The sequence below is a fragment of the Trichoderma evansii genome (genome assembly GCF_050947405.1).
Source record: "Trichoderma evansii strain SZMC 28006 chromosome Unknown GGI43scaffold_28, whole genome shotgun sequence".
Taxonomy (NCBI): Eukaryota; Fungi; Ascomycota; class Sordariomycetes; order Hypocreales; family Hypocreaceae; genus Trichoderma; species Trichoderma evansii.
Window position 1 is genome coordinate 201,168 of NW_028145178.1, and position 26,553 is coordinate 227,720.

General features: G+C 49.0%; 9 protein-coding genes across 9 annotated transcripts; 4 read left to right on the forward strand and 5 right to left on the reverse strand.

Moving 5' to 3' along the window:
- Nucleotides 1-271: 271 nt before the first annotated feature.
- On the reverse strand, nt 272-1,322 carry GGI43DRAFT_225569 (LAMTOR domain-containing protein). Its single transcript, XM_083200433.1, has 3 exons — nt 1,030-1,322; nt 824-969; nt 272-754 (listed from the first exon to the last, which is right to left on the reverse strand). Exons 1-3 carry the CDS (start codon nt 1,081-1,083, stop codon nt 469-471), a joined length of 486 nt encoding a protein of 161 aa, XP_083056196.1. The 5' UTR covers nt 1,084-1,322; the 3' UTR covers nt 272-468.
- Nucleotides 1,323-4,257: 2,935 nt separating this feature from the next.
- On the reverse strand, nt 4,258-5,235 carry GGI43DRAFT_226236 (uncharacterized protein). The gene is made up of 2 exons (XM_083200438.1): nt 4,895-5,235; nt 4,258-4,838 (listed from the first exon to the last, which is right to left on the reverse strand). Exons 1-2 carry the CDS (start codon nt 5,021-5,023, stop codon nt 4,353-4,355), a joined length of 615 nt encoding a protein of 204 aa, XP_083056197.1. The 5' UTR covers nt 5,024-5,235; the 3' UTR covers nt 4,258-4,352.
- Nucleotides 5,236-5,776: 541 nt separating this feature from the next.
- Nucleotides 5,777-9,087, reverse strand: GGI43DRAFT_226239 (P-loop containing nucleoside triphosphate hydrolase protein). Its single transcript, XM_083200439.1, has 3 exons — nt 8,609-9,087; nt 7,355-8,549; nt 5,777-7,296 (listed from the first exon to the last, which is right to left on the reverse strand). Exons 1-3 carry the CDS (start codon nt 8,793-8,795, stop codon nt 5,835-5,837), a joined length of 2,844 nt encoding a protein of 947 aa, XP_083056198.1. The 5' UTR covers nt 8,796-9,087; the 3' UTR covers nt 5,777-5,834.
- A 964-nt stretch (nt 9,088-10,051) lies between these two features.
- GGI43DRAFT_416525 (RNA recognition motif domain-containing protein) lies at nt 10,052-11,518 on the forward strand. Its single transcript, XM_083207302.1, has 3 exons — nt 10,052-10,342; nt 10,401-10,872; nt 10,952-11,518. The coding sequence occupies exons 1-3, from the start codon at nt 10,282-10,284 to the stop codon at nt 11,277-11,279; spliced, it is 861 nt and encodes a 286-aa protein (XP_083056199.1). The 5' UTR covers nt 10,052-10,281; the 3' UTR covers nt 11,280-11,518.
- Nucleotides 11,519-11,781: 263 nt separating this feature from the next.
- GGI43DRAFT_416527 (mannose-1-phosphate guanylyltransferase) lies at nt 11,782-13,903 on the forward strand. The gene is made up of 3 exons (XM_083207303.1): nt 11,782-12,099; nt 12,325-13,569; nt 13,625-13,903. The coding sequence occupies exons 1-3, from the start codon at nt 12,028-12,030 to the stop codon at nt 13,649-13,651; spliced, it is 1,344 nt and encodes a 447-aa protein (XP_083056200.1). The 5' UTR covers nt 11,782-12,027; the 3' UTR covers nt 13,652-13,903.
- On the forward strand, nt 13,887-14,254 carry GGI43DRAFT_416529 (uncharacterized protein). The gene has a single exon (XM_083207304.1). It carries the CDS (start codon nt 13,942-13,944, stop codon nt 14,227-14,229), a length of 288 nt encoding a protein of 95 aa, XP_083056201.1. The 5' UTR covers nt 13,887-13,941; the 3' UTR covers nt 14,230-14,254.
- A 147-nt stretch (nt 14,255-14,401) lies between these two features.
- Nucleotides 14,402-21,047, reverse strand: GGI43DRAFT_416530 (ankyrin repeat-containing domain protein). Its single transcript, XM_083207305.1, has one exon. It carries the CDS (start codon nt 20,758-20,760, stop codon nt 14,503-14,505), a length of 6,258 nt encoding a protein of 2,085 aa, XP_083056202.1. The 5' UTR covers nt 20,761-21,047; the 3' UTR covers nt 14,402-14,502.
- Nucleotides 21,048-21,240: 193 nt separating this feature from the next.
- On the reverse strand, nt 21,241-22,812 carry GGI43DRAFT_416533 (uncharacterized protein). Its single transcript, XM_083207306.1, has one exon. It carries the CDS (start codon nt 22,101-22,103, stop codon nt 21,612-21,614), a length of 492 nt encoding a protein of 163 aa, XP_083056203.1. The 5' UTR covers nt 22,104-22,812; the 3' UTR covers nt 21,241-21,611.
- On the forward strand, nt 22,706-26,542 carry GGI43DRAFT_226330 (ankyrin repeat domain-containing protein). The gene is made up of 4 exons (XM_083200441.1): nt 22,706-23,021; nt 23,074-25,457; nt 25,515-25,962; nt 26,036-26,542. Exons 1-4 carry the CDS (start codon nt 22,846-22,848, stop codon nt 26,433-26,435), a joined length of 3,408 nt encoding a protein of 1,135 aa, XP_083056204.1. The 5' UTR covers nt 22,706-22,845; the 3' UTR covers nt 26,436-26,542.
- The last annotated feature ends 11 nt before the right edge of the window (nt 26,543-26,553 follow it).

The window sequence follows — 26,553 nt, forward strand, 5'->3', positions numbered from 1 at the left end:
CCCCTGTCACAAAAGCCCGATTGGTGTGATGCTGATGATCACCATATCCAACTGCGAACCAACACTTTTTGCTGAACGGAGTATAAAATTTTTTTGTTCTCTCTGTGAAGACCTGCTGTTGGTACAAGCGCTTTTCCACCCCAGTCATGCGCCCTTTTTGTTAAAAGAAAAGAAAAAGAAAAAGACAGACAAAGGAAAAAAAAGAGTGTGTGGTTCCGGGAAATTGGTAACTCTCTGTTGAAGAAGCATCCAGCTTAGGACGCCATTCGCTCAAAGAAGGGCTTCTAACCCCCCAGTCGATCCCAGGGTATCGAGAAAATATTGATGTCGAAAAGAAGAGAAGATAAAAAGAAAAACCGAAAAACCGAAAAAGGAAAATGCTTGTGAATGCCGAATCTATCATTATTCCATCCGCTGTACCGCGTTTAGCCGTTGATTACGGCGCTCCGCAAAAATAAGCAACAATCGCTATTCCTTCATAGCTTCGGCCGCATCTGCAAATGTGCCGACAAGCGCCGCATCGTCTTCGTCCAGAGTCTTTAGGCTGGCTGGGCGGTCCCCATGCAGCTCGTTCGCATCCTCGTCGGCAAGCCAGTCGACCTTGATGCCGGGCGGCGGGCTATCTTCATGCGTACTGAGTTTGGATACGAGATGGTGGTAGCGCGCTACACGAGCGCCTTGGCCGGTGTAGACGAATGTCGACGATGATACCCGACCGGAATCTGGAGCAATCTCGAAGATATCGACCATGTTGCTGCGACCGCCAAATCAGTGTCTCGGTTCTCAAGCGAAGGCGGCAGTTACGTAATTGTTAAGCACTCACTTGGATGTCTTTGCGACAACTCTCTGCAATGCCTCGTTCTCTCGCTGCACCTCTGCAGTGTCGCCTTCGCCGTTCAGCGCAGCATCGCCAAAGCTGCCATATTGGACGCCATTTCCGTCATCGTACAACAGTCGGTTCTCCTCGCTCTGTAGCAACACGTAGTTAGCACCGGAAGAATCGCATCGTAGACAAGTAGTAGAGCGCACCTCATCGTAGACGTCCCTCTGTCGCCGCCCCAAGCATGATTGGCAGAGTCCCATGATCTCTGTCTCGGAATTGCGCGAGTGCGTGCGGCAGCTCGGCGCGAGTAATTGACGCGTTTATCGGATACTGTGAAGATAGCGACGTATTGATACCATTTTCTAGGGCAAACAGCAGCGCAGTCTAGGGCAGAGTGCGTGGTTTTGTCGCTCAAAAACCCCTGCCACGATGCCTGTCGTTCGATTTGGCGAAGGTTGAAGCCTGCGTTTGGCTCGCGAGCTCCTTCGGGTAAATTTCGGGCCGCACAGCCCAAACGCATGCTCTCCAGGCGATTCCCGTTTTGGCTGCTCCCTTTTTATTCCTTGTATCGGTACAAGTGACAAATGTTACGCAACAGCCCTTTACTACTACAATACTATGCTACGCTTGACTATAAGCATTTGCTTTAATCAATCCGTGGATTTTGCAAGAAATTTTCAACGTCGTGGAATGTGTTGCCCAATATAGCTTTACCGGTTCTTCCCCTTTTTGGCGCTGTATAGTGCCCTAATGATCGCCTTATACTAGGGAGTCTCCCTTTTAGAGCCAGCTTAGGTGCTCCCTGGAAGCCATTTTCCCTTAAAATTAATATATAGATCTACTATCACCCTCATTAATGCTTTTTCTGTCCCCACTACATTGTCTTGGCTGGTTTAGTAGCCCTAATAGCAGTAGACAAACTATATTCCTCTACTATATGATCTCAAGGGGCTCAAGAGCCTCCTTTATATCGCTATCCCATTCTTTACCCATTCATTATACGCTTTGCGCTCAAGTTGAATATGTTAAACCTATCTCTTAGCTGGACTCGAGTACCCTTTGATGAGGATATAAGAAACCATGGCGGCTACCTCTCCAACTGACTTTTCCATCAGCATCCTCAATCTACTTCTCCATCATCCTCATACGCTTCAAACAATCATAGCCGCTTCGTCCTATAATTCTTCTAAGCTCCTATTGATACTCATTCGCAATGCTTAGCAAACTTCCATTGGCCATAGTGGCCTTCCTCCCACTAGCTAATGCCCGCTTCAACAAATTAAGAGCAGAAACCACTGACACGATTCGGTGCTGTCCGTGTCTACCAAGTGGGCCTAGTCCCAACGAGACTACAGTCACTGTTACTGTTGCAAGCCCCAAGGAAACTGTAACAATTGACCACACAATTGTCCAACCTGCAACAACCATCTTTGTCACCCAGACTTATACTCCTGAATCGCCTGCTGTTGTCACTCAGGAGGTGACCGTTCATCCTGAGCCAACAGCAAAGACTGGGACGGTGATTAGTGGCGGTGCTGGAAATCCGGACTCTTCGCCTTCACTAAGGGGGGCCATTACAAAAACTGTTACGAAGACAATACAACCTGGAGGAGTTCAAACTGGGGATGTTCAGACTGCAGGTGGCCAACCTGAATCTCTCAAGACAGTGACAGTAACAATCAACCCGGACCAAAGCAGCCCTGATGAAAAGACCACAGCGGCTGGGGAGTCGAAACCAGCTGGATCTCCATCTGCTGGGCCCAACTCTGCAGTGAATATTACCATCAGTCAAGCTAAGCAGTCACCTTCAGTTGAGCCATCACGCCCAGATAACAGTTTAGGAAATGGCGTCACCACCGTCGCCTTTGTCGCAGCTAGCGAGTCAGCAGCAGCTTCTCCCACTACTAAGCCAAGCGTCAAGACTGTGACCTTTGTGCAGAAGCCGGACACTGTCGAGACGGTGACTTTTGTGGAAAACCCGGCAAACCCAAGCACCACGACAGTAACACTAGCAAGCAACCCGTCAAATTCAAGTGTTGAGACTATTCCCTTCATCGCAAGTCCGGCCAATCCAAGCACTACTACAGTTACTTTGGCCAACAACCCATCAAATGCAAGCTCTAATGCTGTCACTTCAGTCAACAGCCCGTCAAACTCAAGCATTGAGACAGTTGCGTTTGTGCCAAGCTCTGAAAGCCCCAGCGCTACGACCGTCACTCAGTCAAGCGATGCGCCAAGCCTGTCAAATGCTACCGTTGAGACTGTTCCCTTTGTAGAGAGTCTAGCAAGCGCAAGCAGCACATCGGCGGCTATGGCTGGCAGCCCTCCAGGTTCTCCTAGTATCCAGACGGCACCCTTTGCGCAAACTTCAGCAAGCCCCAGCACCGCTGAAGCGACTCCAGCAAGCAGTCCTTCAAACTCTCCTAGTGTTCAGACGGCCCCATTCGTGGCAGACCCGGCAAAGCCAAGCTCTACCCCAGCCGCTCCCGCGACGAATTCATCAACTTCAGTCTCGTCAATCTCTACCATCAATAACTCGGCTGGTCCAAACGGAACAGTAACCTTTGTGCCAAGTCCCCTCACAAGCTCCTCGCCTCCCCAGCCAGCCATCACAACTCCGCCATCAGTCGGCACAATTTCCCCGAACGTCGGTCAATTCACCACTCTCACGCAGACAGTCACTGCCGGGAACACCGTCAACATCGAGATCACCATCATCAACATCTACACCGGAGAGACCACATGTAGAAAGAAGGGTAGCGGTAAGCCGTGCGATTCGAAGCCTAGGATTCATCCTTCGGGAGCAATTGGCCCTTGTTTGACGACTGGAATCTTTACAGAGACGGCGACTGCGTTTAACACTGTTATTGTAACGGTTGACTCTGGCATTTGGACCAATGGGACATCTGCAACTGAAGCTGCCCTGCCGCTTGGAACAGGAACTGGCAGTCCTGTAGTAGGAACCGGCATTCCTGTAATTGGAACTGCAGTTGGGACCGGCAGTCCTGCAGTGGGAACTGGCAGCCCCATGGTCCGCAGGGGCAGAGTGCCATTGATTCGAAAGCGCCTATAAGAAAGTGCAGAGAGAGAGGGCGATGCTATAATTATTGGGGAAAAACGAAGTGTAATTTTATGAGGGGAGTGCTTTTATATACATGTAATGTATGTGTGTGTGTCTATGTAATCTAGTGGTATATCTGGTTATTATAGGGATTAATGGGTTTGCTTTGGATAGTAGTTTTCTTTGGTGTGCTGTTTACTTGGCAAGATAGCTATGCAAATGTTAATTTACAATTTCACTTTATGGAATCTCAATTCTGAATCTCATATATACTTACTATACCCCCGGATTACTGGACCGATCAAGAAGGGCTGATCCAGATGTTCAGCTGTACCTCGGGAACGAGATGTCACATAAGACCAACGAGCACAAATTTCAAGTCATGAATGATGATGTTCCAATCTTGGATATTTCATAAAGTCTTCATCAAATATAAAACAAATCGCAGCCGAAACCATAATTCTAATTTTATGCCCAGTTCTCCCGAATCACTTCAGCAATCACACCATGATCCTCATGCTGCTTCAGCCCACTCACAATCACAACACCAACAACCCCATCAACTCCCTCCACGCGAATGGGAATCGCTCCTCCATGAATAGCATACTGTCCTGCCTCACTCGGCCCCAGACCAAACTTGGCCGCAAACGCAGCCTCGTTGCCTGCGTGCTTCTGTCCCAGGAACCATGAGCTGACGCCGAAGCGCAGCACAGCGGTTCTCTTGCGCTTCACCCAGCTCTCGTTGTCGGGTGTGACGCCAGGACCGGTGGCGACCTGGTAGAGGGTCTGGGTGCCAGCGCCGTTGCTGATGGAGATGAGAGTTGAGCGGCCTGCCTTGGCAAAGGGGAGGAGGCGCGCATAGAGGAGGTTGCCCAGCTCCGCGACATCATCGGCGTTGAAGGAAGAGAGAGTGAAGCCTTGGCCACCGACATCTGCGTCAGTGAGAGCTTGAAGCTATTTTTATAATTAGTATCATGATCAATATTTCAATTCTTATGAGATAAACTCACCTCCTCAGCAGAGCTTCCACCAGGAGGAGACTGGATGGCAACTGGACCGCTAGAGCTGCGAGCCGCCTCCAGGGCCTTCTCAAGGCCGAGCCCAGCCGCAAAGTTGCGTCGCCAAACCTTTTGAGCCATTGTGATTATATTATTCAGATAAATTCTGTATATGAAAAAAATTAAGAAGAAAAGTAAGAAGTGAGAGAAGGTTATAATAAAAAGATATAATATGCCACAGAGGGGAGGAAAGGCAGGGAATTGTCACTAAGTTTTAAACTTAAAATGGCATCTCCGATCAATAGCATTGCATGGGCTAGACATCGGGCCGACCGTCACGGAAATTGTTGCCTCTGTCCGGGATTTATCTGGATTTGCTGGTGGATCTAAGGCGGAATGGTGGCTGCTAACTGGGGTGGCGTATAAGAATTGGCGGGGGCCCTATTCGTATGGCGAGTCGTGTAGGAGGGCGATAGCTGTGTAGATGGAGTTGTGTGGAGAGGACGTATTAATTGCTCGTGGGTCACAGTGATGCTCGCTGAATTGAGTATGACGCTGATGCGATTATGGAAATAGCAGTAAAACTACCTATTTATATATCGTGTGCGTCAACGCCTGGATCTATGGCTGATTCCTTTACCTTGGGTCAACTGGACCTCTTCTCGTTTATGCGGAAACACTGGGAATCAAGCTCATCCTGCCACATGCCAATTCTTCATCTAGACAACACTGGCTGGCATAGCAAAGCAAATACATCAAAAACTTCAAATCTATCTCAACATGAAATCATCAAATATCCTTCCACAGTATCTCTATTCATCATCTTCTTTTCCTGATTCATAAATAAAGGAAAAACATAGACGTCGTAAAAGAAGAAAGAGAAAGCAAAAGTTAGGCAAAGGGCGTAAGAAAAGGGGAGGGAAAGGACATGGATAGCAACACTCCATGCCACTTATGCCTCTCCCATCGCATAACGACTGTCAACTTCCATCGTCGCATCTGACTCTCGTCGCTCCTGTGCGGGATCTGACCGCAAGCCAGTACTCTCAATAACGCTCGCCACATCCGAAGTCATCTCCGACTCAAGACTTTCGATGCTCTGAAGAGCTTGGATAAACTTCCCCTGTTCCATCTTGAGCATCTCGCGCTTGTTTGCCGTCGCTGCGTCTTCATCCATGAGCTTCGCATAGATGTTCACAGAGTTTGGCCCGCGCACGCCAAGCTGGTCGTCTAGGTAGTTGCGCAGCTGCCGGCGAAGGGAGGGGATCATGCGGCAAACGATGCGCTGCGTAACAGCATCGGAGTATCGTAGGGCGGCGAGCTTGTAGTACCCTCTAACGTACGCAACAACCTCGACCTCCCGCTCAAATTCGTCCGGCTTCAGCTTGGTTTGCTCCAACTCTCGTCGCTTCATGTCTTGGGCTTGCTTTTCTTCTGTAAGCCCCTCCCACGGAACGAGACCTTTTTGTGCGTAACCTGCTCCTATCATTCTCATATGATGTCGGAACCGAGTCAGCACGGCTCTCTCGCTCTTCAGACAATGATCAAACGCTTCTGTGTTGTACGTCATAACCCGTTCCGTCTCGTCAGAATAAAGCTCCTGGAGTGCCTTTTGTGTTATCTTCCAATGATAATCCAAACAGCTCTTGAGGTGTCGCCGGGCCTCTGGGTATATAAACCGTTTCTTGAGATTCTCCAGAGACTTATTCAATGCTGATTCGAGCTCAACATGAAGCAAACGAATCACCTCTTGCAAGTAAACGTTGGTAGGTTGGTTCCACGGCTTAATGGCCTCCATGGCCAAGTCATTGTAAACGTCTGGCGGAATGATGCTTGGCATACCTGCCTTCATCTTGGCCTGTATTTCCTCTTTGACTTCCCTTAGTGTACGAAACCCTCGACCAATTTCGCTAAATTGTGTAAAAGGATGTACAAGACCCATGTTATGCACGGGAGGTCCAGGTTGCGGAGTGCCAACATGAACACTGCCTGTGTCCTCAGGCTTGACCATGTCTGGTGCTCCATTAACCGTATGATCGGTTCTTGATCGTTTCGACGGCGTTGCTTGCTGTGCCGTGTTCCGTCGTTTCGAAGGGGTGGCGAAGCTTGCCGTAGCAGTATTGGCTACTGCCGCATCCGGTTCATCATCGTCGGACAGTACTACCGGATCAATGTCACTTCGGTCTTTGAGAACAAATTTAGGCTTAATCTCCAAAAGGCAGTCTCGAAAACTAATGGGCAGGCTATTGATGCGTGCAGCAAAGTCGTCAATCCTGATCCGGGCACTGTCGGCAAAGCTATTGAGGCAAGTCTGGATCTCCAGCTCCACGTTGCTGGGGAGCTCAGGGAGATTGGCTAGCTGTCGGTTAGTTTTATCGAGAAGGTATTTGACCTTGGACTTGATTGTTGGCAAGCTAGAAGTTTAGCGAATAATTAGTGCCCAAACTTATGAGGATGGCCTGGGGTACTCACCTTTTTGCGAATTCCTCGCCTAAGCGCTCTGAAAGGAATGCTTTAAGTCGTTCAACACCGCAGCGGTGGACAAATTGATGAAAGGGGGCGGGCCATTTATCCACAGACTGGTCCTCAAACATGCGCTCTTCCCATTTCTTCAATTCTTCCAAGTCTTTGCCTTGGGGGCGGGAAGTAATGAAGTATCCCAGCCCTGTGGCATGAGCACACCCTTTCATTATTTCGAGCCACTGGGCGTGATTTCCGCCGTCGGGAAGCAAATCTGCCTTTGTAAGCACGCCAATGGTTCTGTCTTTGGCTTTCAATTTTCGAGTAAGCCCAAATGTTGCAGAATTTTCAGCATCGCTATTCATAGGCATAGCGCAGATGATAATAGCGGAGGGGTGCTGGATATAGGCGCTGGAGAGATTCCGGACCACATTGACAAGATACTCATCGTTGGCGTCCGCGGGATTCTGAAAAATACCAGGCATATCGTAGAATGACAAATCTGGCAGGTCTGGGCCTTTTATCTCCAATGCAACGACATTTGGTGAAAATTTGGCCAAAGTCTCTTCTGCCGCCTTTTCAATTGGCGTGTTCGTGGCAGTGGCGCCCCGTCCAGGGACAAACAAGTTGTGATTCTTGTCATCATTTAGTATGGCAATTTGGGCCCAGCGTAGCACTTCCTCGATTTCATTCTTATCGTGCATCGTTTTGAATTCTAGAACGAGGGTGCTTGGTCTCTTTCTCCAGGGGAAAAAGGGATCATTAACGGTGACGTCTGTCTCATGTATAGCGCCGTCCGGGGGCTCATAAGAATATTCTTTCCGTAGCCAAACACGACAAGACCAGTCAGCGTTGCGGGAAACGCGAATGTGTAGAGGGCATCGAGTGCAAGTTCCCTCACTCCGCGGCAAATCCAGGTTGGCTAGGCCAGACATCAGGCTGGATTTGCCCGCAGACTGATCTCCGACGAGTACAAGCTCCGGCAGCTGAACATCGTGGGACACGCCGAGTTGCTGCAGCTCTCCCAGGGTATCGTTGCAGTCCTTGAGCTTCTTGCCAATGTCTTGAAACGAGGTCTGAAAGAAGCTTTCCTCCAAAATCCTAGGGCTGGCCGCAGCCACTGTGCTTGCAGCCGGAGCAGCAGCTCTTATTTCTTGGAGCACGGGGTCTGTAGGATCTGATTCCACCGTGCGTTCACTAGGCGCCGCTGCAGCACAAAGTCAGTATCCCAGTGGCTTGACGAAATTCATTTGCTAGGAGGCTTACGAGCATTAGATCTATTGCCACGAGAATCGATGAAGGAGTTATAAAACCCTGGCGCATTCAGTGGTTCGCCAACCTCGGTACTAAAATCAGTAACTGTACCGGGGCGAGAAACGGCATCTGGTTCACGTTTGACGAGAAGCTGTCGGTTTCCTGAGCCGCGAGCACGACGGGGAGTTGAGTGCGGCATGGTGGCTGTTCCCTCAGAGGACTCCTAATCCGCTTGAGGTTGAAGTAGGTTGTTGTCGGACATGGAGATGATGCCAGATCTCATAAAAAAGCGAAAGCAATGCTGGCGCTGGTGCGGTGGTGTGTATGATTCCGTCTTGTCTTATCCAAAGAATGAATGATAGATGTGCAACAGGGTATAGCGATGGAAGACAGGGTGAATCGCTCAATGACAGCTAGGCAGCAGGGGTGAAAAAAAAATAGAGAGAGTACAGATTCTTGCAGTGAATGTAGAAAATTAAATAAATAAAGTAAAAAGAAAAAAAATGAAGACGGTTAATGACAAAAAACGAGAATCAGGCAAAGTGACGCGTGAGTGAATGGACTTTGGGCTCAGAACGCTGAAAAAGAAGGAAAGTTGTTGATAGCACTGATATTCCCCCAGACAACTGCTGGCCCCATCGGCGCTAATGCTTGATAGAGGAGCCTGTGCCTGATTCGACAGCCAACGAGCTACGCAGAGTGTGAGTGGGAAATAGTGGCATAAAACAAGGCATTGGCCTCTGTGGAAGACGGAGTTTTAAGGGAGAGACACTCACGGTGGTATTGGCTCGGCTGGAGGCTCAGTAGCACTCGATGCGTTAACAGAAATGAACGGCGATACTTGTCTGAAGCTTGAGTCTGGTGTTGTTTTAGCTGGAGCCGCAGCTTGAGCGTTTGCCCAAAAAGGGGGGCTGGGATTGGATTGGGCTCAGAACTTTAGAGACCACGTGACTGCCTGCGTACATTATATCGGAGCAATGCCTCTGTCTCTTCTCTAAGAAGAAGTTATCATCATTATTATAGATGAATGTAATAACAATTTTTTATTTTATTTAATTTCCTATAGTCCTCGTCTTGTTCCTTTCAGGCATCTTTTTCCTTGTCCATACCAGCCCCAGTTCAGTTACTGAGAAGCGCCTAGTGGCCCTCCCAACAGTGGATCCAGTGAAAAAGAGAGCTCGACTGCTAATTCTGTCCATGCCGTGCATTGTCACTTGCCACGAATGGTGTACTAGCGATACAGTAGAGTGCTAAGCTTTGCGCAAAGTACTGGGTACCTCGTAATCGCAGCCTTGCCGGTAGTCATGCAGTCGCTACAAGATGATCTTCTGCCAGTTGGCTCATCACTCTGATGTCTAATGCAGGGATTTATGACTGGTTTTTTATTTGGATAGTGAAACATTATACGGTACAATTTCATTCGTCCCAGATAGCGCCAATCATTGGATTTTTATTGATGACTGAATGCGACCCTACCTAAGTTGTGAGCAAGGCTGTGCAAGTACTCTTGTACCTGCACCACCGCTTTGGAGAAAAAAAAAAACTGTCAAGAGAAATTTAGTCTTTCGCCATTGTGCTCTTAGCTCAACGCAAACCCCGTACAAATTTACAGCCTCTCTATTCTTCTCACTTGGGCTGCAAACACAATTTCCCTGCGGGCACTCTGCTAGACTCAAAATCTCATCATGGACGTTACCGCAGATGGACGAAACGACGCCTTGGCTGATGGCCGGCGCATCTACTTAGGCGCGGCTACCTGAACACCCTCTATATGGCGACCATGAAAACTGACTGGTCAAGGCAGGCAACCTCCACTATGTGCTCAAGTCTGAGGACATTGAGGAGTTTCTCATCTCCAATGGCTTTGACGACATTGAGAACATCCACATGTCCATTGATGCTGTCAGCAACCGCAACCCGGGCTACTGCTTTGTGGACTTTGCCCAGCGAGCAACCGCTGAGCGCGCTCTCACCTCCCTCCAGGCATCGCTCCGCGGCCGTGAGATCAAGGTCGGTCCCTGCGAGCCTAGGAAGAAGCGCAATGACACCGGCCGCTCTGGCTTCCAGCAGCGAACTGGCGACTGGAGAGGTGCCCCCGCTGGCGAGGATGTCCAGCAGTTCCAGAGCGAGCAGAGGCCCCGCGGTAACTTCAACCGCTCCGAGGAGGTGGTTGATGAGTCCCAGGGAAAGCGACTGTACGTTGGTGGACTGGCCAAGATGGGAGACCAGGACCAGAACAACCAAGAGGTGATGGGAATCTTCACCGGATTCAACCCGTATGTGCTCTCTCTCTCTCTCTCTCACTCTCACTTGAAAACTCGCCGTGTGAACTCACGACTGATGATGACAAACCAGCTCCTACATTGGCAAGCGCATTGCCCCTCATGACAGCACCAGAAGCCCTGCTGGAACCTACTACTACTGCTTTGTTGACTTTGAGACCAAGGAGGAGGCCGAGACCGCCATGCAGGCCCTTGACGGCGCCCCATACGATGGAGGCGTGCTGAAGGTTTCACTGGCCAAGAGAAACGACAGACAGCCCCCCCGCACCAATGCTACACCTGATCGCAACGGCCAGGGACGTGGCTGGTCACGACCATCCAACCCCCGACCCGAGGGCGGACTGCCGCCGTCGGCCAGAGCCATGGGGTCCAACAACTGGAGGAAGCGAGATGCTGAGTAGATGACGATGACACACACGACCACATCCGCTGCTACCACTATTACCACTACCACCACTAAAACTGGAGTGAGGGAATGAGAGAGACTTTGGACAGTCTCGTAGTAATGCTGAGACAAAAAATTTTACTTGGGAGCATCATGTATTAATTCATTTATTCTTATGTATTTGTTCCTTTCACAAACAAAAATGGCAGAATGCGGGGTATCATGACAAGCAAAATGACACGAGTTGAGCTGAGTTACGTTGAGTTACGTTGAGTTGAGTTGCGGTGCATCGAGACCCCTTTCTTGTGAACAAATGTCCAAACCCAAAACATACACATACACCTACAGCACCCGCAACACCAAAATATTATGCTTTTTTGGCTCACAAAATCCCAAATTACCCCTTGGTCCCTGTTTTTCCTTAGCTTCAGGAACAGCCACCACGTGCGGCAATCTCCCACTGCGCGGGGTCTTTTTTCTCGTGTCCCGCACTCGCTTAATCGCATATTCCCCCTTGTCCTACGTGCCCGCAATTTCACCAACATCGTCGTGCAGCAGCTCCACCGCCTTGCTTTTGCCCAATTCGCTGGCCAGCGTCTCTTTCTCTGCTCTTCGCGCTGATTTTGACTTGAGCGAGTAATTGTTGCTTCGTATCTGCTGACATTTCTTTGTTTTCTTTTTGTTGAGCTGAAGCCGAAGCTGCTTCTGCCTCTTGTACGACTCTCTTCCACCGAAAGATACCCCTCCTTGAGCTCTCCACAAAGATGTCTCTCCACGTTCCTCTGCCCCATCGTTCTGCCACTCCAGTGGGTGCCGCCACCAAGGCCGTGATTCTGGTAATGAATGACCTTTTCTCTTCCATTTGGAGCAATTTTATGCTCTAGCCTCTTCATTGGAATTAACGATTTCCTCTCCAATGATTGCGACAACTACTTCGGGCATCAAAGCTGGACCTCGACTAACAGCGCACACCGCTGATACCCAACCAACAGCCCATTATATCACTGCTTTTATGAACTTGATATTGAGCTTCTGACTAACTTTTCTGTTCTGTTCTCCAGGTCGGTGGCCCCTCTCGTGGTACGCGATTTCGTCCTCTCTCGCTTGATCTCCCCAAGCCCCTCTTCGAAGTCGCCGGCCACCCCATCATCTGGCACTGCCTGTCGTCCGTCGCCCGCGTCAAGCAAATCCAAGATGTCTACATCATCGGCTACTACGACGAGTCCGTCTTCCGCGACTTTATCAAAGACTCAGCCAAGGAATTCCCCGGCATCAACTTGAGATATCTGCGCGAGTATGAGGCCCTGGGCACAGCCGGTGGCCTGTACCACTTCCGAGATGCCATCCTCAAGGGCCGTCCCGAGCGCCTCTTCGTTCTCAACGCCGACGTCTGCTGTTCGTTCCCGCTGGAGGAGATGCTCAAGCTCTTCATCGATAAGGACGCCGAAGCCGTCATTCTGGGCACCCGCGTTAGCAACGACGCTGCCTCCAACTTTGGTTGCATCGTCTCAGACTCTCACACTCGCCGAGTGCTTCACTACGTCGAGAAGCCCGAATCGCACATCAGCAACCTGATCAACTGCGGTGTCTACCTATTCTCCACCGACACCATCTTCCCCTCCATCCGATCCGCCATTAAGCGTCGCACCGATCGCCCGGCCCGCCTTGTCTCCTACCCATCCTCCGACAACCTGGATAACTTCACCATGCCCCGTGCTGTTGCCGATGACGACGACGACGAGGACAAGAAGGAGGTCATCCGCCTCGAGCAGGACATTCTCGGCGACATGGCCGACAGCAAGCAGTTCTTCGTCTACGAGACCAAGGACTTCTGGCGCCAGATCAAGACGGCCGGTTCTGCGGTGCCCGCCAACGCTCTGTATCTTCAAAAGGCCTCGCTGATCGGCAGCGACGAACTCGCCCCTGCCAGCGCCAACATCGTCCCCCCCGTCTTCATCCACCCTACCGCCGATGTCCACCCCACCGCCAAGCTCGGCCCCAACGTCAGCATCGGACCTCGTGTCGTTGTTGGCGCCGGCGCTCGTATCAAGGAGAGTATCGTGTTGGAAGACTCCGAGATTAAGCACGACGCCTGCGTTTTGTACTCCATCATTGGATGGGGCAGCCGTGTTGGTGCTTGGGCTCGTGTTGAGGGCTCACCTCTTCCTGCTGGCAGCCACTCTACCAGCATTATCAAGAACGGTGTCAAGGTGCAGAGCATTTCTATCCTTGGCAAGGATTGCGGTGTTGGTGATGAAGTTCATGTTCAGAACTGTGTCTGCCTGCCCTACAAGGAGCTGAAGCGGGTATGTTGTTTTCCCCCCCTTTCCCCACGATCCTCGTGCTAACATGTATTCCCAGGATGTCGCCAACGAAGTAATCATGTAAAGGCCGTATTGGCGCAGAGAGTGGTATAAGTGGTAAGGGTAGACGACAGAGTAACTTGACTGCAGCTGTTGTTATCCAAAGAAAGGGTAGAAAAAAGAGATTTAAAACAATATGAAAGTTATAAAAAACATGTTGCCCTGTTTGCAACGACGTCACGCATTCTATTCCTGCGTGTTGGCTTCGTATACAACAAAAATTGCATGTAGGACTTAGCTATAGAAATTAATATCAAAAGAAGCGGGTGTTTTGAGCGTTGAAATGGGCTGACAGTAATCAACTTGACGAACAATATGGAGATACAGGATGAAACAGCAACCTATGAGGCTCTCCTGGCAAACGTCTTTTACTTGCTTGTGATTAAACCGATGGAAGATGAAATGTGCTTTGCTGCCTGTTCCAAAATAGAGATTGCGACACACATGCTCAAAGTCAAGGCCTGGTCAGTTTGGAGTGGTTTCAAGGATCTGAATGCTACGATGAACCTTGTGGCACAAGACTTCCAGAAGAAGGGCCGATGCCTGTCCCATGGAAATACAAATTATAACATCAATAGTGTCAATCAAAATCAAGGGCGTTGATATTAAAATGGAAATTCTTATCCAACTCCTTAGTCCCGTTGTCTGGCAACCCAGTTGTGACTTGGTGAGATATTTAGTCTACTTGTAGATGTATTTAAGAAGCACATTAGACTCAAAAGCAGTAAAGACAATAGAGACAGTAAAGACGAGAGAGATGATGGACACAGTTTACTTGAATCAAAAAAAGATTATCATTAGGGGTAAATAAAACAAAACACTAAAGCTGCTCTTACTTATAACTACTTATTAACTGCCCTTAACCATCGCTCTCTTCTACAGTTTTTTCACCTTCTCTCTGAATAACTCCAGTATTCCACGCGAGTCTCTCGCAACAGCAATGTCAATCGCTGTCCTCAGTTCAGCATCCTCTTTACGCGGATCGAGACCAAGCTCCATTAACTTTGCAAACGCGTTTTTGACATCAAAGTACTGGTCCCGCTCGAAGTTGCTAAGATCACGGCTTGCCGTTATATGCAGCAGCGTCTGCCCCCGTGCATCCACGGCCATCAAGTCGGCTCCTAGATCGACAAAGACGCTCAGGGCCGTCGCGTGATTGACGTCGTTGTCCATGGCATATGTCGGGCTAGTGATCTTTCTCTCTGGGTCGTGTGTGCCCATCCACCCAGCGCCTGCGAATGCCATGACGGGGGTTTCTTCAGCCAAGTTGCGAGCGTTTATGTCGAGGTTGGCCGAAAGCTCGCGGAAGAGTGAGGTGGCTTCAGCAGCCCTTGCGGCTTGACCTACCAGACGAGGTGCGAGCTGGTGTAGCGTCGAGTTACCCGTTACAGGATCAGACTCGTTGACATTGGCGCCTGCAGATATGAGATGCTTGATTGCAAACGGAGATTTCTGGCTGCGATCCGCATACACCAACAGTGCCAAGTGGAGAGGCTTGCGGCCTTGCTTGTCGGCCATGTTGACAGCGGCTGGACCGCGTTCAACCAGCGTGATGAGAGCCTGCTGTTGGTCCTCATCATACTTGCCAGGAAGCGTGCAGAGCCAATGCAGCGGTGTACGTCCTTTGTCATCGACAGCGAGGACATCGGCTCCTCGCTGTATTAGACCAATGACGGAGCCTAGCACGATGCCTGGGGATGGCGGCTCTATAAAGTATCTTCGTTTTTCTTCACGGACAGTCGGAACGCAAGCTGAAATTAGGAGGCTTCGCCCATACTGGCTCTCCTTTCGATTAATATCCGCTGGCGAGAGTCGAGGCAGGAAGCTGTCCAGTTGACCATGGTCCGCGATGATACTGTGAAGCAGGCATCTTCCGTCTGGGTACAGTGCGAATGGATCAGCGTTATATGAGAGCAAGAGCTCTGTCGTTGCTTGCTTTCGTGTATCGACATCTAACCCCGGATAGGCATTGGCTGTTGATGGCGAGCCTGCCTCGTGCCAGAATACCTCGTGGAGTGCATAACGTATGTTTTCCCCCTCTGTTCTAGGTACTGGTAGCTCATTTGGACTCAATCCTGCTTCTAGAAGCAGCCTGATCTGTAATGGATCGTTCCAGTTCGCCACCATACGGGCTATGAGTCCTGGTACACACTTGGCACCTGCTTCAAGCAACATCTTTGTGATTCCAGCCCTGTCCGACATCTCCAATGCCGAGAGGCCAGAATTGTACCTGTATGATCCCTCCGTCTTCCAAACAGTTGCATTCACATCAGCACCATGTTTCAATAAAACTTTTACCGTCTCCTCTCGCCAGTAACCATCAGGCCAAATACAGTCCACAGCTGCCAGCAACGGTGTCATGCCGTCTTTATTCCGCGCTTCTATATTCGCTCCTTTTGAGAGAAGGTATTCAAGCGCCTCAATCTTCCAGAAGGAAGTACCGCTCGCGAGGATGTGTAATGCAGTGCATCCACGTAACGAGTAACAGTATCCTCGTCTGTTATAGACAGCATTAACATCAACGCCAATCTTGTCGACGAGTAGCTGTATAATGTTTAAAGATGGGAGGTCACGTTCGCAGGCTGTGCCAAGAAGCGTGCCGCAGTTTTCCTCATCTGTCTGAACCCAGTCTTGGGCTTCGAAAAGGGGTACTTTGTCGGCAAAATATTCGAACAGGTCTGTAAATCCTCCATCAACTAAGAGATGAAAGAGAGTATTATCCTCATAACTGTCCAGTGCAAGGACATCACCATCCAGCAATACATACTCTTTAATACTGTCGTAATCCGCGTCATGCAGAGCACACTTCAAAGGGTCTAGCTTGTCAAGTCTAGTCTCTTCTTGAGCTTGTATATCCAGTATAGCCTGTCCGTCAGCTATGTAATATAGCTTTTCTTCGCTAAGAGGACGATGCTTTTCATAAAGGGCTGACCATCGCCCTCGCAACAAATTCCTATTCTGCTTATCAGAAAGTGTAGCCGAGACAGCGCGAGCTTCTTGGGCCGCTTTGTATTTATCTGTGGCCAAAATGAACTCTGGAGACTGTATGTGGTCGTCCTGGGCTTTGACGCCGCGTGTAAGAAGCGCGCGCACCATGTCCCAACACTTTTCCTCAGCCGCCATATCCAGAGGGGTTACAGTCTTGGTATCCCCGTCGTCGTCTTCAACAACTGCCTCGACAGTTAAATCAACTCCGGCTTGTTGCAACATGTTTAGAATATCTGCTGAATGGATTCGGCGCCGGCGCCAAAGGTCTTCCAAAGGTTCAAACTCGGCCAGGGAATGGAGCGGCATAAGGCCATCCACATCTAACAACCAGGGGTCTGCGCCATGGCGGAGCAGCTCCCAGACACTCTCTGGCTGTCCAGAACGACAGGCGTAATGTAGTGGTGCCATGCCTTCACCTAGAAGATTCACGTATTTCTCAAGCACACCTCGACATCGGTACTCTGACAGCAGGAGGCTAACGATGGATGCAGCCCCCTCACGGGAGGCGATATGTAGCGGGGAGAGACCATCCGCCGTGAGGATAGTTGGATCGCCTCCAGCGCGAAGAAGATTTGCAACGGCCATTTCCCCAAGAGCTACAGCTTTGTGTAGGGGGGTAAAGCCTTTCACGTCCTGCTCGTCGAGATTCAGCCCCTTGAACAAAGGGCTTTTGAGAACATATTCCAGGGGTTGCGCCTTCTCCACCACATGTAGCGCCGTTTCCCCCTTTTTATTCTTGGCAAGCGGTGCAACACCAGCGTCAACCAGAACTTTTGTTATTGCAATGAATCCACTGCCTTCTCCAGCTGAGCGAAGGACCGAGTGGATGAGCGTGTCCCCTCCAGTGCCGAGGACATCTGGCTTTGCGCCAATTGATATCATGTAGCGAAACCAATCTGCGTCCTTGCTGCGGTCCTTCGCCGCAGAGTGCAATAGCATTCTGTCATCTCCAGTAGATACTTCAGCCCCCAGGCGGATAAACATTTGCGTGACGTTGACGCTGTCTGTGAACCTCTTTCCGACGACCCCTAGAATTGTGTCGCCGTTCTCATAACGTACGGTTAAATCCATGCCAGCTTTGACAAGGACTTGAAGGAGTCGCTCGTCATCATCATTATGATTGCGACCATTTTGGCGATATTTCCACACAGGCGGGTAACCTTTCCGGTTCCGGCGATTCAGATCCACGCCAGAGTCCAACAGCTGCTGAATAAAAGGCAAAAACTTTGTATCGGAAAGGTAATCAATGCTTTGAATGATGTGATGGAATACATTATCCCCGTTGTTGTCCGTGGCGTGTATATTAGCCCCTAGATTTAGGAGCTCGTGGAGTGTCTGGGCGTCTGGTTTCAGCTTATCAAAATGAGATGAATAAGACATTCTGCGTATAATTTCGAGCAAAGGTGTTCTTCCCAGATTATCCACAGCGTTTATATTTGCCTCAAATTCAACAAGCGAGTTAATAACCCGAGGCTTCTCTGGGTTAGCGAGATGCATAGGTGTCTGTCCTGTCTCTGTCTGGGCGTTAGGATCGGCCCCTGCCAGCAGGATAGCGCGGGTGAGAATCTCTTCAGACTTGTCATATTTACCCCAGCCTCCAAACATTGTCTCGGATCTCTGCACAGCGAGATGGAGAGGTGTCAAATTTTGGCCACGGTAAGACTCCCATTGCATCGTGGCATTGATTTCTGCACCAGCTGCTACAAGAACTCGGACACCTTCTTCTGCTTTCTGCACGTCCTCCTTCATGAGAACCTCCCTGTCGTCAGGAGAGCAAAACGCATGAAGAGGTGTTGGTCCTCCTTCGTTGTCAACTTGCAGAGTAATATCGTCGTAGGTCCATGATTCCTTTCGGGCACATCTCTTGGTCGGGTCAGCTCCGTATTTAAGTAACAACTTAATCATATCCAGATCATGGTGCTTGGCTGCTCTAAACAGCCTTGTTTTCCCATTTCGGAAGCAGTCAATATCGACTTTGCCCGTGTTCAGGATGGCCTCTATATTCTCCACGTTGTTGACCTGGTGGAAGCATTTATTTGCTTCGGTCGACGGAATGAAGGGTATGAATGCCTGGACGACCTCGGGATTATCGCCTTGGAAAGCAAGTTCCAAGGCGGTCTTTCTCTGACTCTCGGCTTCCTCTTCTGAATAGGTCTTGAAGTACTCATCGTAAGAATCGTATTCTTTGAGAACTGGAAATGTTTTAATCAGTGGGTCGACACCCGCGGCCAGTAAAAGTCGAACAATTCCCGGATGCCCTTTTAATGCCGCCCAGTGCAGTGGTGTTCGACCATAAGTTCTGCCCGACTTCGCTTCTGCTGCACCCTTGGCAAGCAGAAATTGGGCAATATCGTCATGGCCATTCTCGGCAGCGTAGGATAATGGAGAACGACCATCTGAATCACAAGTGTCAAGGAGTGCTGGCTCTTTGGCCTCAAATATCTCGACTACCGCCAGTGGCATGGTAAGGGGGCCTTTCACAGCCGTAGCAAGGTGGAAAACAGTAAAAGAGGCAGATAGTCGTCCTCTCCAATTCATCAGTATCCATGTCTCAAAGGCTGGCTTTCCAGGACGCAAATAGTGGGTCAGGGCTTCTCGAACCACAGCGAGCGGCTGCGCTGATGCCTTCTTAAGGTGAAAGGCGAGATTTTCAGCAGCGTAGGAGGCCAGTGGATGTGTGATTCGCAAGTTAATTATTAGATCCGCCCTTCTTTTCTTTTCAATGTTTCCCCAAGAGCGATTGTCGTAGTTTGCCTCTCTATGGTCATCGAGAGTGACGTCGAAATGCGGACAGCCATCGAGAAATTCCAACAAGAGAACACTCAGCATCTCATGTGAAGTAGTATCGTCAAGAACAGGGAAAGCGGCGGCGTTGTTCTTTCTCGTGGCATCATGCAGAAACTCGGTAAATGAATGGTGGATGACACTCACGCTCTCATCTTCCAAGAGTTCCAGCAATCTCCCGCAGCTCTGCCGCACCAAATCCTTTCCTTGTCCGAGACTTATGTGTAGCATGTTGGAGAGTAGCGATGCCAGCTCAATTAATCGTAAGGGTTGGCTCGCATGCGTTACACATGTGAGGACCTTGGCTTGTTGCTCTGCTGTGACTCCGCTGCGACGAGCATGCTCCTTTAACATGTCCTCATACACTTCTTGGAGTGTCTGAGGAAGGCGATCCAGACTGTCAGGCAGAGTTTCTTCAGTAATGTGCCCATCCCGCAAGCCTTCAGCCAAATTATCCGCAACTAGTCTGGCGTGAAGAAACAGCCCGTTGGCTCGTTCACAGATGGTCTGCTTTACGAGCTCATTTTTGTCGTTGCTCAAAGGAGGGTCCAGCGTGGCCATCCTGGCGTCAACATAACGTGCCACGTCTGGGAAAAGCAGAGCAGGGTCAAGCTTCAGCTTCACTATGCTTTGGTTGTTAAACGCTTGTTCAATCTTGGGCAATGGCCTGCTGGTCATCATAACCCTAACTTTACCAGGTGTGGCGGTACCCAGCTCAACAAGACAAGAAGTCGTGCCCTCAAAGTCCCCATCATCCATTTCATCCAAAGCGTCTACCACACAGTACACATTCTTTGCAATGCTCTTGGTAAGAGCCTCAACGATAGCAGGCCATACCAGGCTAGTTTCATTGCCGCTGATGGCATGGCCCTGCGATATAGCTGTCAAGGTGGTTACCAAGGCAGGGCAATGAGGAAGTAGTTGCGCGGTAAAGTCACGTATAAGGTAGTTGGCGCTGTGATTCTTGTCGACAATCTGGCGAAAGAAGAAGAAGAGAACAATATTGCCAGACTCTTGCAGTTGGCGTACTGTGCTGGCTGAAAAGACTGACTTTCCGCTGCCAGCAACTCCCCGGACGTGAAGACATGAGCCGCCATCATGATCATGGTCAGAGCTAGAGTCGAGATTGGCCCAAGCGCGAAAGACGGGCGACTTGTGGATCCATCCGCCAGTTCCAGGCACATATGAGTGTAAATGTTTCATGAACTCGCTCCCTGGAGAGAGAAAGTCGGTTGGTTGGAGCCATTTCTGTAGGGTACGGATTTGTTCCTCAAGTGTGTCGTTTTTGAGAGGAGGGGCGGGCACTGCGTCTCGCTCTACGATTTCGAAAGTCTGATCCGGGTCCGAATCATCAACGTCCATGGTGATGCTTCCTCTCGTAGGAGCGATGCAGCAATGTAGAGTCGATAGTTGGAGGCGCAAAACATGGCGGCAATAGTGAGTCTTTTATCTTTATTTTATGCGTAAGTGTAGTTAGTTGGCTGGCGAAGGATTGACAAGCGCAAATCCAGCATCGCCTCCTCGGTCTTTTCCTAATCCGGTCTCGACTCTCTACAAAAGTGCGTGTCCGTTCCGTTGAGTCATACCGCGATGCGATGCAGCACTTATAATTCAATTTGGCTACGATGAGAAATGGGGAGGGAGATGGCGTTGCTCGTTTGACAAACATTGAGACATCGGCTTGACATGTGCTGTGGAGCCGAGTTTACAGACAAGGACATCAAGGACTTCCACATTAGCGTGGTTAGCTAACTAGGAGACTCCAAACAAGATAGACGCATTTACATGTTGGACGACGCTATAGTATTGATGCATTACTGTATAGTAGCCAATCACTACGAAAAAAGAATGAAGAATAATACAATATCACTATTCCCATAGTATAAATTACTCATTTGAGCAGATCTATAAGTTCTTGGACCCCAGAGTAGTGAGATTTTCATATGTAATAACAAAGATTCAGGTCATGTAGACAAAATCAGATGGTTCTCTAAAGTGTTTTTATGGCGTGTTTAGTGGTTATGTATCAATTATACAGCTGCTCCACGTAGTGACGTCCTCTTCGCGCCTTGCCTGATATATTCTATACCCGCGCTCTGCTTTTGGTGCCCAATCGATTATCGCTCCAAACTATACTCGCGATGCTCTCCTGAAAGGTACATATAAATGTACACACACATGTAGATATATCGTAATACCTGGGTTCAGACTATCTAACTGCCAGACGACCCGAGCTCGAGCTCAGGGTTGGATGAAGTGCTTGTGTTGCGGAGCTTGTCCAAGTACGACTTGGCAAAAGGCCCCCAAACAAGTGCGGCGAGCAGGCCAAGGCCCCCGAAAATGGTAGAAATCATAGCATAGGTAACGGCTGAGTGACTGGTGCCGCTTTCGAGGTGTTGCATATCTACCACATCAAATTCTTGCGCAATAAGATGAATATTTGAGGCATTCAGAAGATGTAAGGCTGAAATGGCGTGCCCAGCTGGGTTTGAAGGATTATGGAAGCTACAACCGTCAACGAAGACTGACGGCATCGCCCTTGATGGTGAAGGTGTAGCGCCCGACGTCGTACTCATTGGTAAACCGTTTCTTTCAATGGCGGCTGCGCGTGTCTGCGGCAGCCATAGATGGGCAATGAAAAGGAGCAAGAGGAGAATTCGCATCTTAAAACTGTCAGGCCTCAGGGTGCTTTGTCGATTCAGCATATGGATTTTTGTGCCTTACTATGATAGCGTAGTTAACACGAATGGAGATTAGAATGTTTGCAAAGTCTTACGACTGAAGATTGAAGTTATGCCTTAAACACCATACAAGGGAAGCTGCCATTTCTGCTACGCATTCAGAAGACACCACATCTATATACCAAGAGGTGAATGATAGACGCGTGTAGTAATGGATGGCTACACAGTGATGCCAGCAGTGATGCCAGTTAGCGTGCTAGCCACTTCGTTGTCTAGGCTCCGCAATGCATGATATATTAAAGCGTCGAGCCAAGGCAGAGTTGCAGGCCCCCGGAATCCAACAATCTCAGCGTTCTCATAGGCTGCCCAGCTGGCGTCCCAACACCAACTTACGGTGCCGCCCGCTTTTTGCTTTAAGGCGGTGTCATCAAAGAGAACATAGCAGTCCACTTAGTCCCAAGATTGGTTGGTCCACGATGCACGGCCTCTGCTGCAGGAGCATCAGCCGCGTTCGATCCCATCTTTCGCTGATTCTCATAGGAGGAGGAAACCCCGCTATTATCCGTCGCCTCACGATGTTCCCGGATCGAGAACCAACAAGGTCTGGGCCAATCATACGGTCCAGATTCTGGGAATGTATAGGTCTCTGCTATTGGTTCACGTGCATCGCAGAAGCATATAAAGCTCGCGCGGCTGTGGCCTCCGCTATCTGCTATTATTTCGAGTACAGGCAACTTAACTCGACAATTCCCTTTTCCCGCGTGCCATGGGCGAAATCCGACTACCTTGTCTCCAGGCCATCAGCGACTGTCTTGTTGGCATCGGCGAGGTGTTTAACATTACTTGTCCATCCAATAATGGCCTGAGACCCAGAGAAACAACTTGCCTATATCAGCACAAGGGCAATTTCATATTTCGACTGAAACAAACCTTGAGTAACAGGTGCGTCCAATATATACAAAATCCAACTACCGCCCTACTTACACAAAAATAGCACTGAGACCATCACCAGCGACTCCTTTGGCGATGGACGCTTCATCGACCCCGACGCTCCCAAGTCGTGCTCATTCGGCTGTGGCTGTCGCAGCATAGATAGTCTTGAAGAGCAGCGCGTCTTTTCGTTCGTTATCCACGTTGTCGCTGCCAAATCCATGACAGTTGAAGTCCACTCATCTGAGCTGTTGCTTGCTATTGAGGACGTTTGCAATGATTCTGAATTGATACTCGAATCCGAAATTGATGGCGCAATTCCATTCTATGATCTAATCTTAGATGATAATGCCGCCTCATTTGATGGCGTAGCGTCATTTGATGGCGACATGCTGCTCGATCATCTACCAGATTTCATAAAGAAAATTGAAGACCTGAAAGAGACTCAGGCATCCGTTCGGTCCGAATTGATGAGCCTCCTCACAATCGGGCTTGCTTCTGTTCTCTCCCTGAATGATGAATTTGACAAACTATGGAGATTGGAATCTTTGCCAAGTGATTTCAGGAATCTAATTGAAACAAGATTTCCACAATTCGCCTTGAACACCTTGGAAATCGTGGGCCAATTTTCAATGTTGCATACGGAAAACCTCAACCGATCCAGCAATATCCCCGATCAAGAACCATCTAATGAGTACGCCTATCCTCATACAGAGCCAAAAATACTTTCCGATGCGCTATGCCAACAGCAAGAAACTCTTTTCACAATAGAATCTATACTGACGGCACACCGGTGGCCGAAGAGATTCAACTTCTGGGGGAGTGTTTTATCAGAATTTGCCCAGCCGGGACGCCAAAGATTGCAGAACAAGGGCATTGTTCGCGATGTTATCCACCGTGCTTTCTTAAAGCTCTGCGCTAATGACTGCTGGATGATCATCGGGAAGGCACTGGAATCAAGGGTAGTGAATGATCTTGTACAACATGAGGAGCTTCGATCCCACATTCCTCGAGAATATCTTCCAAAGTACAATCTCAACTATCTTGGAGTTGAAGATAAGACACCTCTAATGATGGGTTCCTTCAGTGGACACATCAGAGTGGTAAAAAAGCTCCTTTCTTACAGTGCACGGACAGATATTGTAGATCATAGTGGCAAGACAGCTTTGATAATGGCAGTAGAGAATGGTCACATAGATATTGTCGAGCAGCTTCTTTGGAGCGAAGCAAACCCTAATCACATCACTTTAGTTGGAGACACATGTCTATCGATTGCTAGTCTCAATAATCGGAGAGATATGATAGGGGTGCTTCTCAGTCATGGAGCCAACCCTGATATGTGTCTGGCGCACGGCGCGACGCCCTTGATGATAGCAATACGGCACGGCTATAGAAGTATTGCTAATATGCTGCTCGACGCTAATGCTGATCCAAACGTTGTGACTGCAAACGGTACAGCTTTGGGGATAGCAGTGCGTCTTCGTGATAAGAAAAGCGTATACCTGCTCTCTAAACGTGGAGCTGATCGATCACTGGCTCTTTGCAGCCTTACCAACAGTGGCAGTCGATCTGGAGCAAGCAAGTTTATTGAAAAAGTTCAAACAGACAAGGGTATCCAGAAGCACATTGCATTCCGAAAACTACGGGCAGGGTTCATCAATACCTTTAACAAGCTATCACGAAGAGTTTTAGAGATCACAGAGGATAAGAGTCGTATTCGACTTGCCTATCTTTCATCCAGGACATGGTGGCAGAGGGGTGTTAGAACTATACAAGGCTTGATGGAAGGTCATGTTCCAGCATCTGTTCTTCAGATTCTCCGAGTTTTCCTCGTCATTGGCTCCATTGCATCAGTTATGGATGACTTTGACCAGGAGGGAATTAGGCCTTGCATCAACAGTACGGTGGCCAACGATGCCATGACCCGCGCACAGCATTATAATTTACTTTATAATGGCCATCTTGAGATGTTTAAGCACGATATTGACAGATGGATGCATGTTCTTGGAAAGAGTGGCGAAAGAACTCGTCTCCGGGCATGGACCATGGACTTGTGGGGTGAGAGCAATCTAACAATACCCTGGAAGATCGATTTGGTCGAATTTAGCCCAGATGTGTTGCAGCACTTCATAGCTTCAATCCAGGTCTATATTTCTTCTGCGGAAAGTCTGTTTGGTTTCAACTTGGGCTACAGGTTGACAAATTTCCCTACTCAGCAAGAATCGTCGCCGTCACAATCAAATCCACAACATCTCCACTGTGAAGACACGGAACAATTACAATCGAACCCTCAGCTTCTTCCTAGTGACGTTAGAAACGAGAGTAACCCACATGATCTGTTTTGTGAAGAGCCTCCAGATCCTTATTTGATCGATCCATTTTCGATCCGAGAGGCAGCCTATCTCATGGCGGGAGCAACATTTACTATATTATTCTTATTCCTCCAAGGTGAGTCACGAGTTGCTGTAGCTTGATTTACGTTTCTAACCTGCTTTCCTTTTTTAGTGCTGCAAGACGACTTGAATCATACCAGCCTACGGTCGTGGGGCTCTACAGCTCTTCAGCACTCTCATCCCATACTGTATACTGCCTTTAGCTCTGTGGTTGGGATGGCCTTTACTGAGAAAGACTCAACACCAGAATCACGAGCGCTGAAGGAAGAACTACACATGCTAGCTACATTTGCTATTGAGAGATGGAAACTCTGGAACATTCTGACTCTCTACAATTTCTTCCAGTATATGCCATTGGAAGATGCCATATTATCCAATCTTCAAAAATTCTGCCAGTCGCGGTACCCGACATACTTGATGGAGCTAAACAACCATCTCCTATGCCATTTATTGGGGAAGGGGAGCAATGCCACACGGCAGGACCAACCCCGGATTTACGATATATTTAATGAACTCGAGGCTTCACGTACACACCCTTCTCAACGTTCAGAGCCAATAAGGTTAGTACCAGGAAAGGGACTATGGACAAAGTTCCCATTGAACTAGACATTTACTGATACATATTATATCCAGGGATTGCCCCACAGCTCCTTCAGATGGGTCTGATGCATCGCCATCAGGTGAATGTTCAGACAGCTGTTCAAGTTATCACAACTACCATTCTACAACATGCAGGAGCACTCATTCCTCTACATCTCCTCCTTCAAAGGCGACAATAGCGGCAGAATCAAAGCAGCCCTTTTACTGCGAGATTCATAACTGTAGCTTTGCGAATAAGTCAAACTATAATCGGCATCTTAGGGAAAGACATGGCAGCCAGTTCTTTAGTTGTGGAAAGTGCGGCAAAGATTTCAAGAGGAGTGATCTCCTGAAAAGGCATAAAATCAGTAGCAGAGGTCAAGTATGCGACAAGGTAATCAACAGACGTCGCCGCCAGCAAAAGAAGAATATTATTATTAGAGATTGTGTATAACCTTTTGTGCGGCCATGGATTTGCAGATAAAGCACCTTTATTTAAAAAATTATTATTCAATGCACCACTTTCGTTACCTATGTTTGGATTAACCACGTTGTTAAGGCATGACTAGAAT

What these genes read in the sequence shown, in the direction of transcription:
- GGI43DRAFT_225569 (XM_083200433.1), bottom strand. Translation starts at nt 1,083, where the DNA reads ATGGGACTCTGCCAATCATGCTTGGGGCGGCGACAGAGGGACGTCTAC. An exon ending in AGAGGGACGTCTACGATGAG is followed by an intron (nt 970 to 1,029) that starts GTGCGCTCTACT and finishes GTGTTGCTACAG; the next exon opens with AGCGAGGAGAACCGACTGTT. An exon ending in GTTGTCGCAAAGACATCCAA is followed by an intron (nt 755 to 823) that starts GTGAGTGCTTAA and finishes TGGCGGTCGCAG; the next exon opens with CAACATGGTCGATATCTTCG.
- GGI43DRAFT_226236 (XM_083200438.1), bottom strand. Translation starts at nt 5,023, where the DNA reads ATGGCTCAAAAGGTTTGGCGACGCAACTTTGCGGCTGGGCTCGGCCTT. An exon ending in GTGGAAGCTCTGCTGAGGAG is followed by an intron (nt 4,839 to 4,894) that starts GTGAGTTTATCT and finishes TTATAAAAATAG; the next exon opens with CTTCAAGCTCTCACTGACGC.
- GGI43DRAFT_226239 (XM_083200439.1), bottom strand. Translation starts at nt 8,795, where the DNA reads ATGCCGCACTCAACTCCCCGTCGTGCTCGCGGCTCAGGAAACCGACAG. An exon ending in TGGCAATAGATCTAATGCTC is followed by an intron (nt 8,550 to 8,608) that starts GTAAGCCTCCTA and finishes TTTGTGCTGCAG; the next exon opens with CGGCGCCTAGTGAACGCACG. An exon ending in GGCGAGGAATTCGCAAAAAG is followed by an intron (nt 7,297 to 7,354) that starts GTGAGTACCCCA and finishes CTAAACTTCTAG; the next exon opens with CTTGCCAACAATCAAGTCCA.
- GGI43DRAFT_416525 (XM_083207302.1), top strand. Translation starts at nt 10,282, where the DNA reads ATGGACGTTACCGCAGATGGACGAAACGACGCCTTGGCTGATGGCCGG. An exon ending in TGGCCGGCGCATCTACTTAG is followed by an intron (nt 10,343 to 10,400) that starts GCGCGGCTACCT and finishes TGGTCAAGGCAG; the next exon opens with GCAACCTCCACTATGTGCTC. An exon ending in ATCTTCACCGGATTCAACCC is followed by an intron (nt 10,873 to 10,951) that starts GTATGTGCTCTC and finishes ATGACAAACCAG; the next exon opens with CTCCTACATTGGCAAGCGCA.
- GGI43DRAFT_416527 (XM_083207303.1), top strand. Translation starts at nt 12,028, where the DNA reads ATGTCTCTCCACGTTCCTCTGCCCCATCGTTCTGCCACTCCAGTGGGT. An exon ending in CCACCAAGGCCGTGATTCTG is followed by an intron (nt 12,100 to 12,324) that starts GTAATGAATGAC and finishes TCTGTTCTCCAG; the next exon opens with GTCGGTGGCCCCTCTCGTGG. An exon ending in CCTACAAGGAGCTGAAGCGG is followed by an intron (nt 13,570 to 13,624) that starts GTATGTTGTTTT and finishes ATGTATTCCCAG; the next exon opens with GATGTCGCCAACGAAGTAAT.
- GGI43DRAFT_416529 (XM_083207304.1), top strand. Translation starts at nt 13,942, where the DNA reads ATGGAGATACAGGATGAAACAGCAACCTATGAGGCTCTCCTGGCAAAC.
- GGI43DRAFT_416530 (XM_083207305.1), bottom strand. Translation starts at nt 20,760, where the DNA reads ATGGACGTTGATGATTCGGACCCGGATCAGACTTTCGAAATCGTAGAG.
- GGI43DRAFT_416533 (XM_083207306.1), bottom strand. Translation starts at nt 22,103, where the DNA reads ATGCTGAATCGACAAAGCACCCTGAGGCCTGACAGTTTTAAGATGCGA.
- GGI43DRAFT_226330 (XM_083200441.1), top strand. Translation starts at nt 22,846, where the DNA reads ATGGGCGAAATCCGACTACCTTGTCTCCAGGCCATCAGCGACTGTCTT. An exon ending in AAACAAACCTTGAGTAACAG is followed by an intron (nt 23,022 to 23,073) that starts GTGCGTCCAATA and finishes ACACAAAAATAG; the next exon opens with CACTGAGACCATCACCAGCG. An exon ending in ATTATTCTTATTCCTCCAAG is followed by an intron (nt 25,458 to 25,514) that starts GTGAGTCACGAG and finishes TTCCTTTTTTAG; the next exon opens with TGCTGCAAGACGACTTGAAT.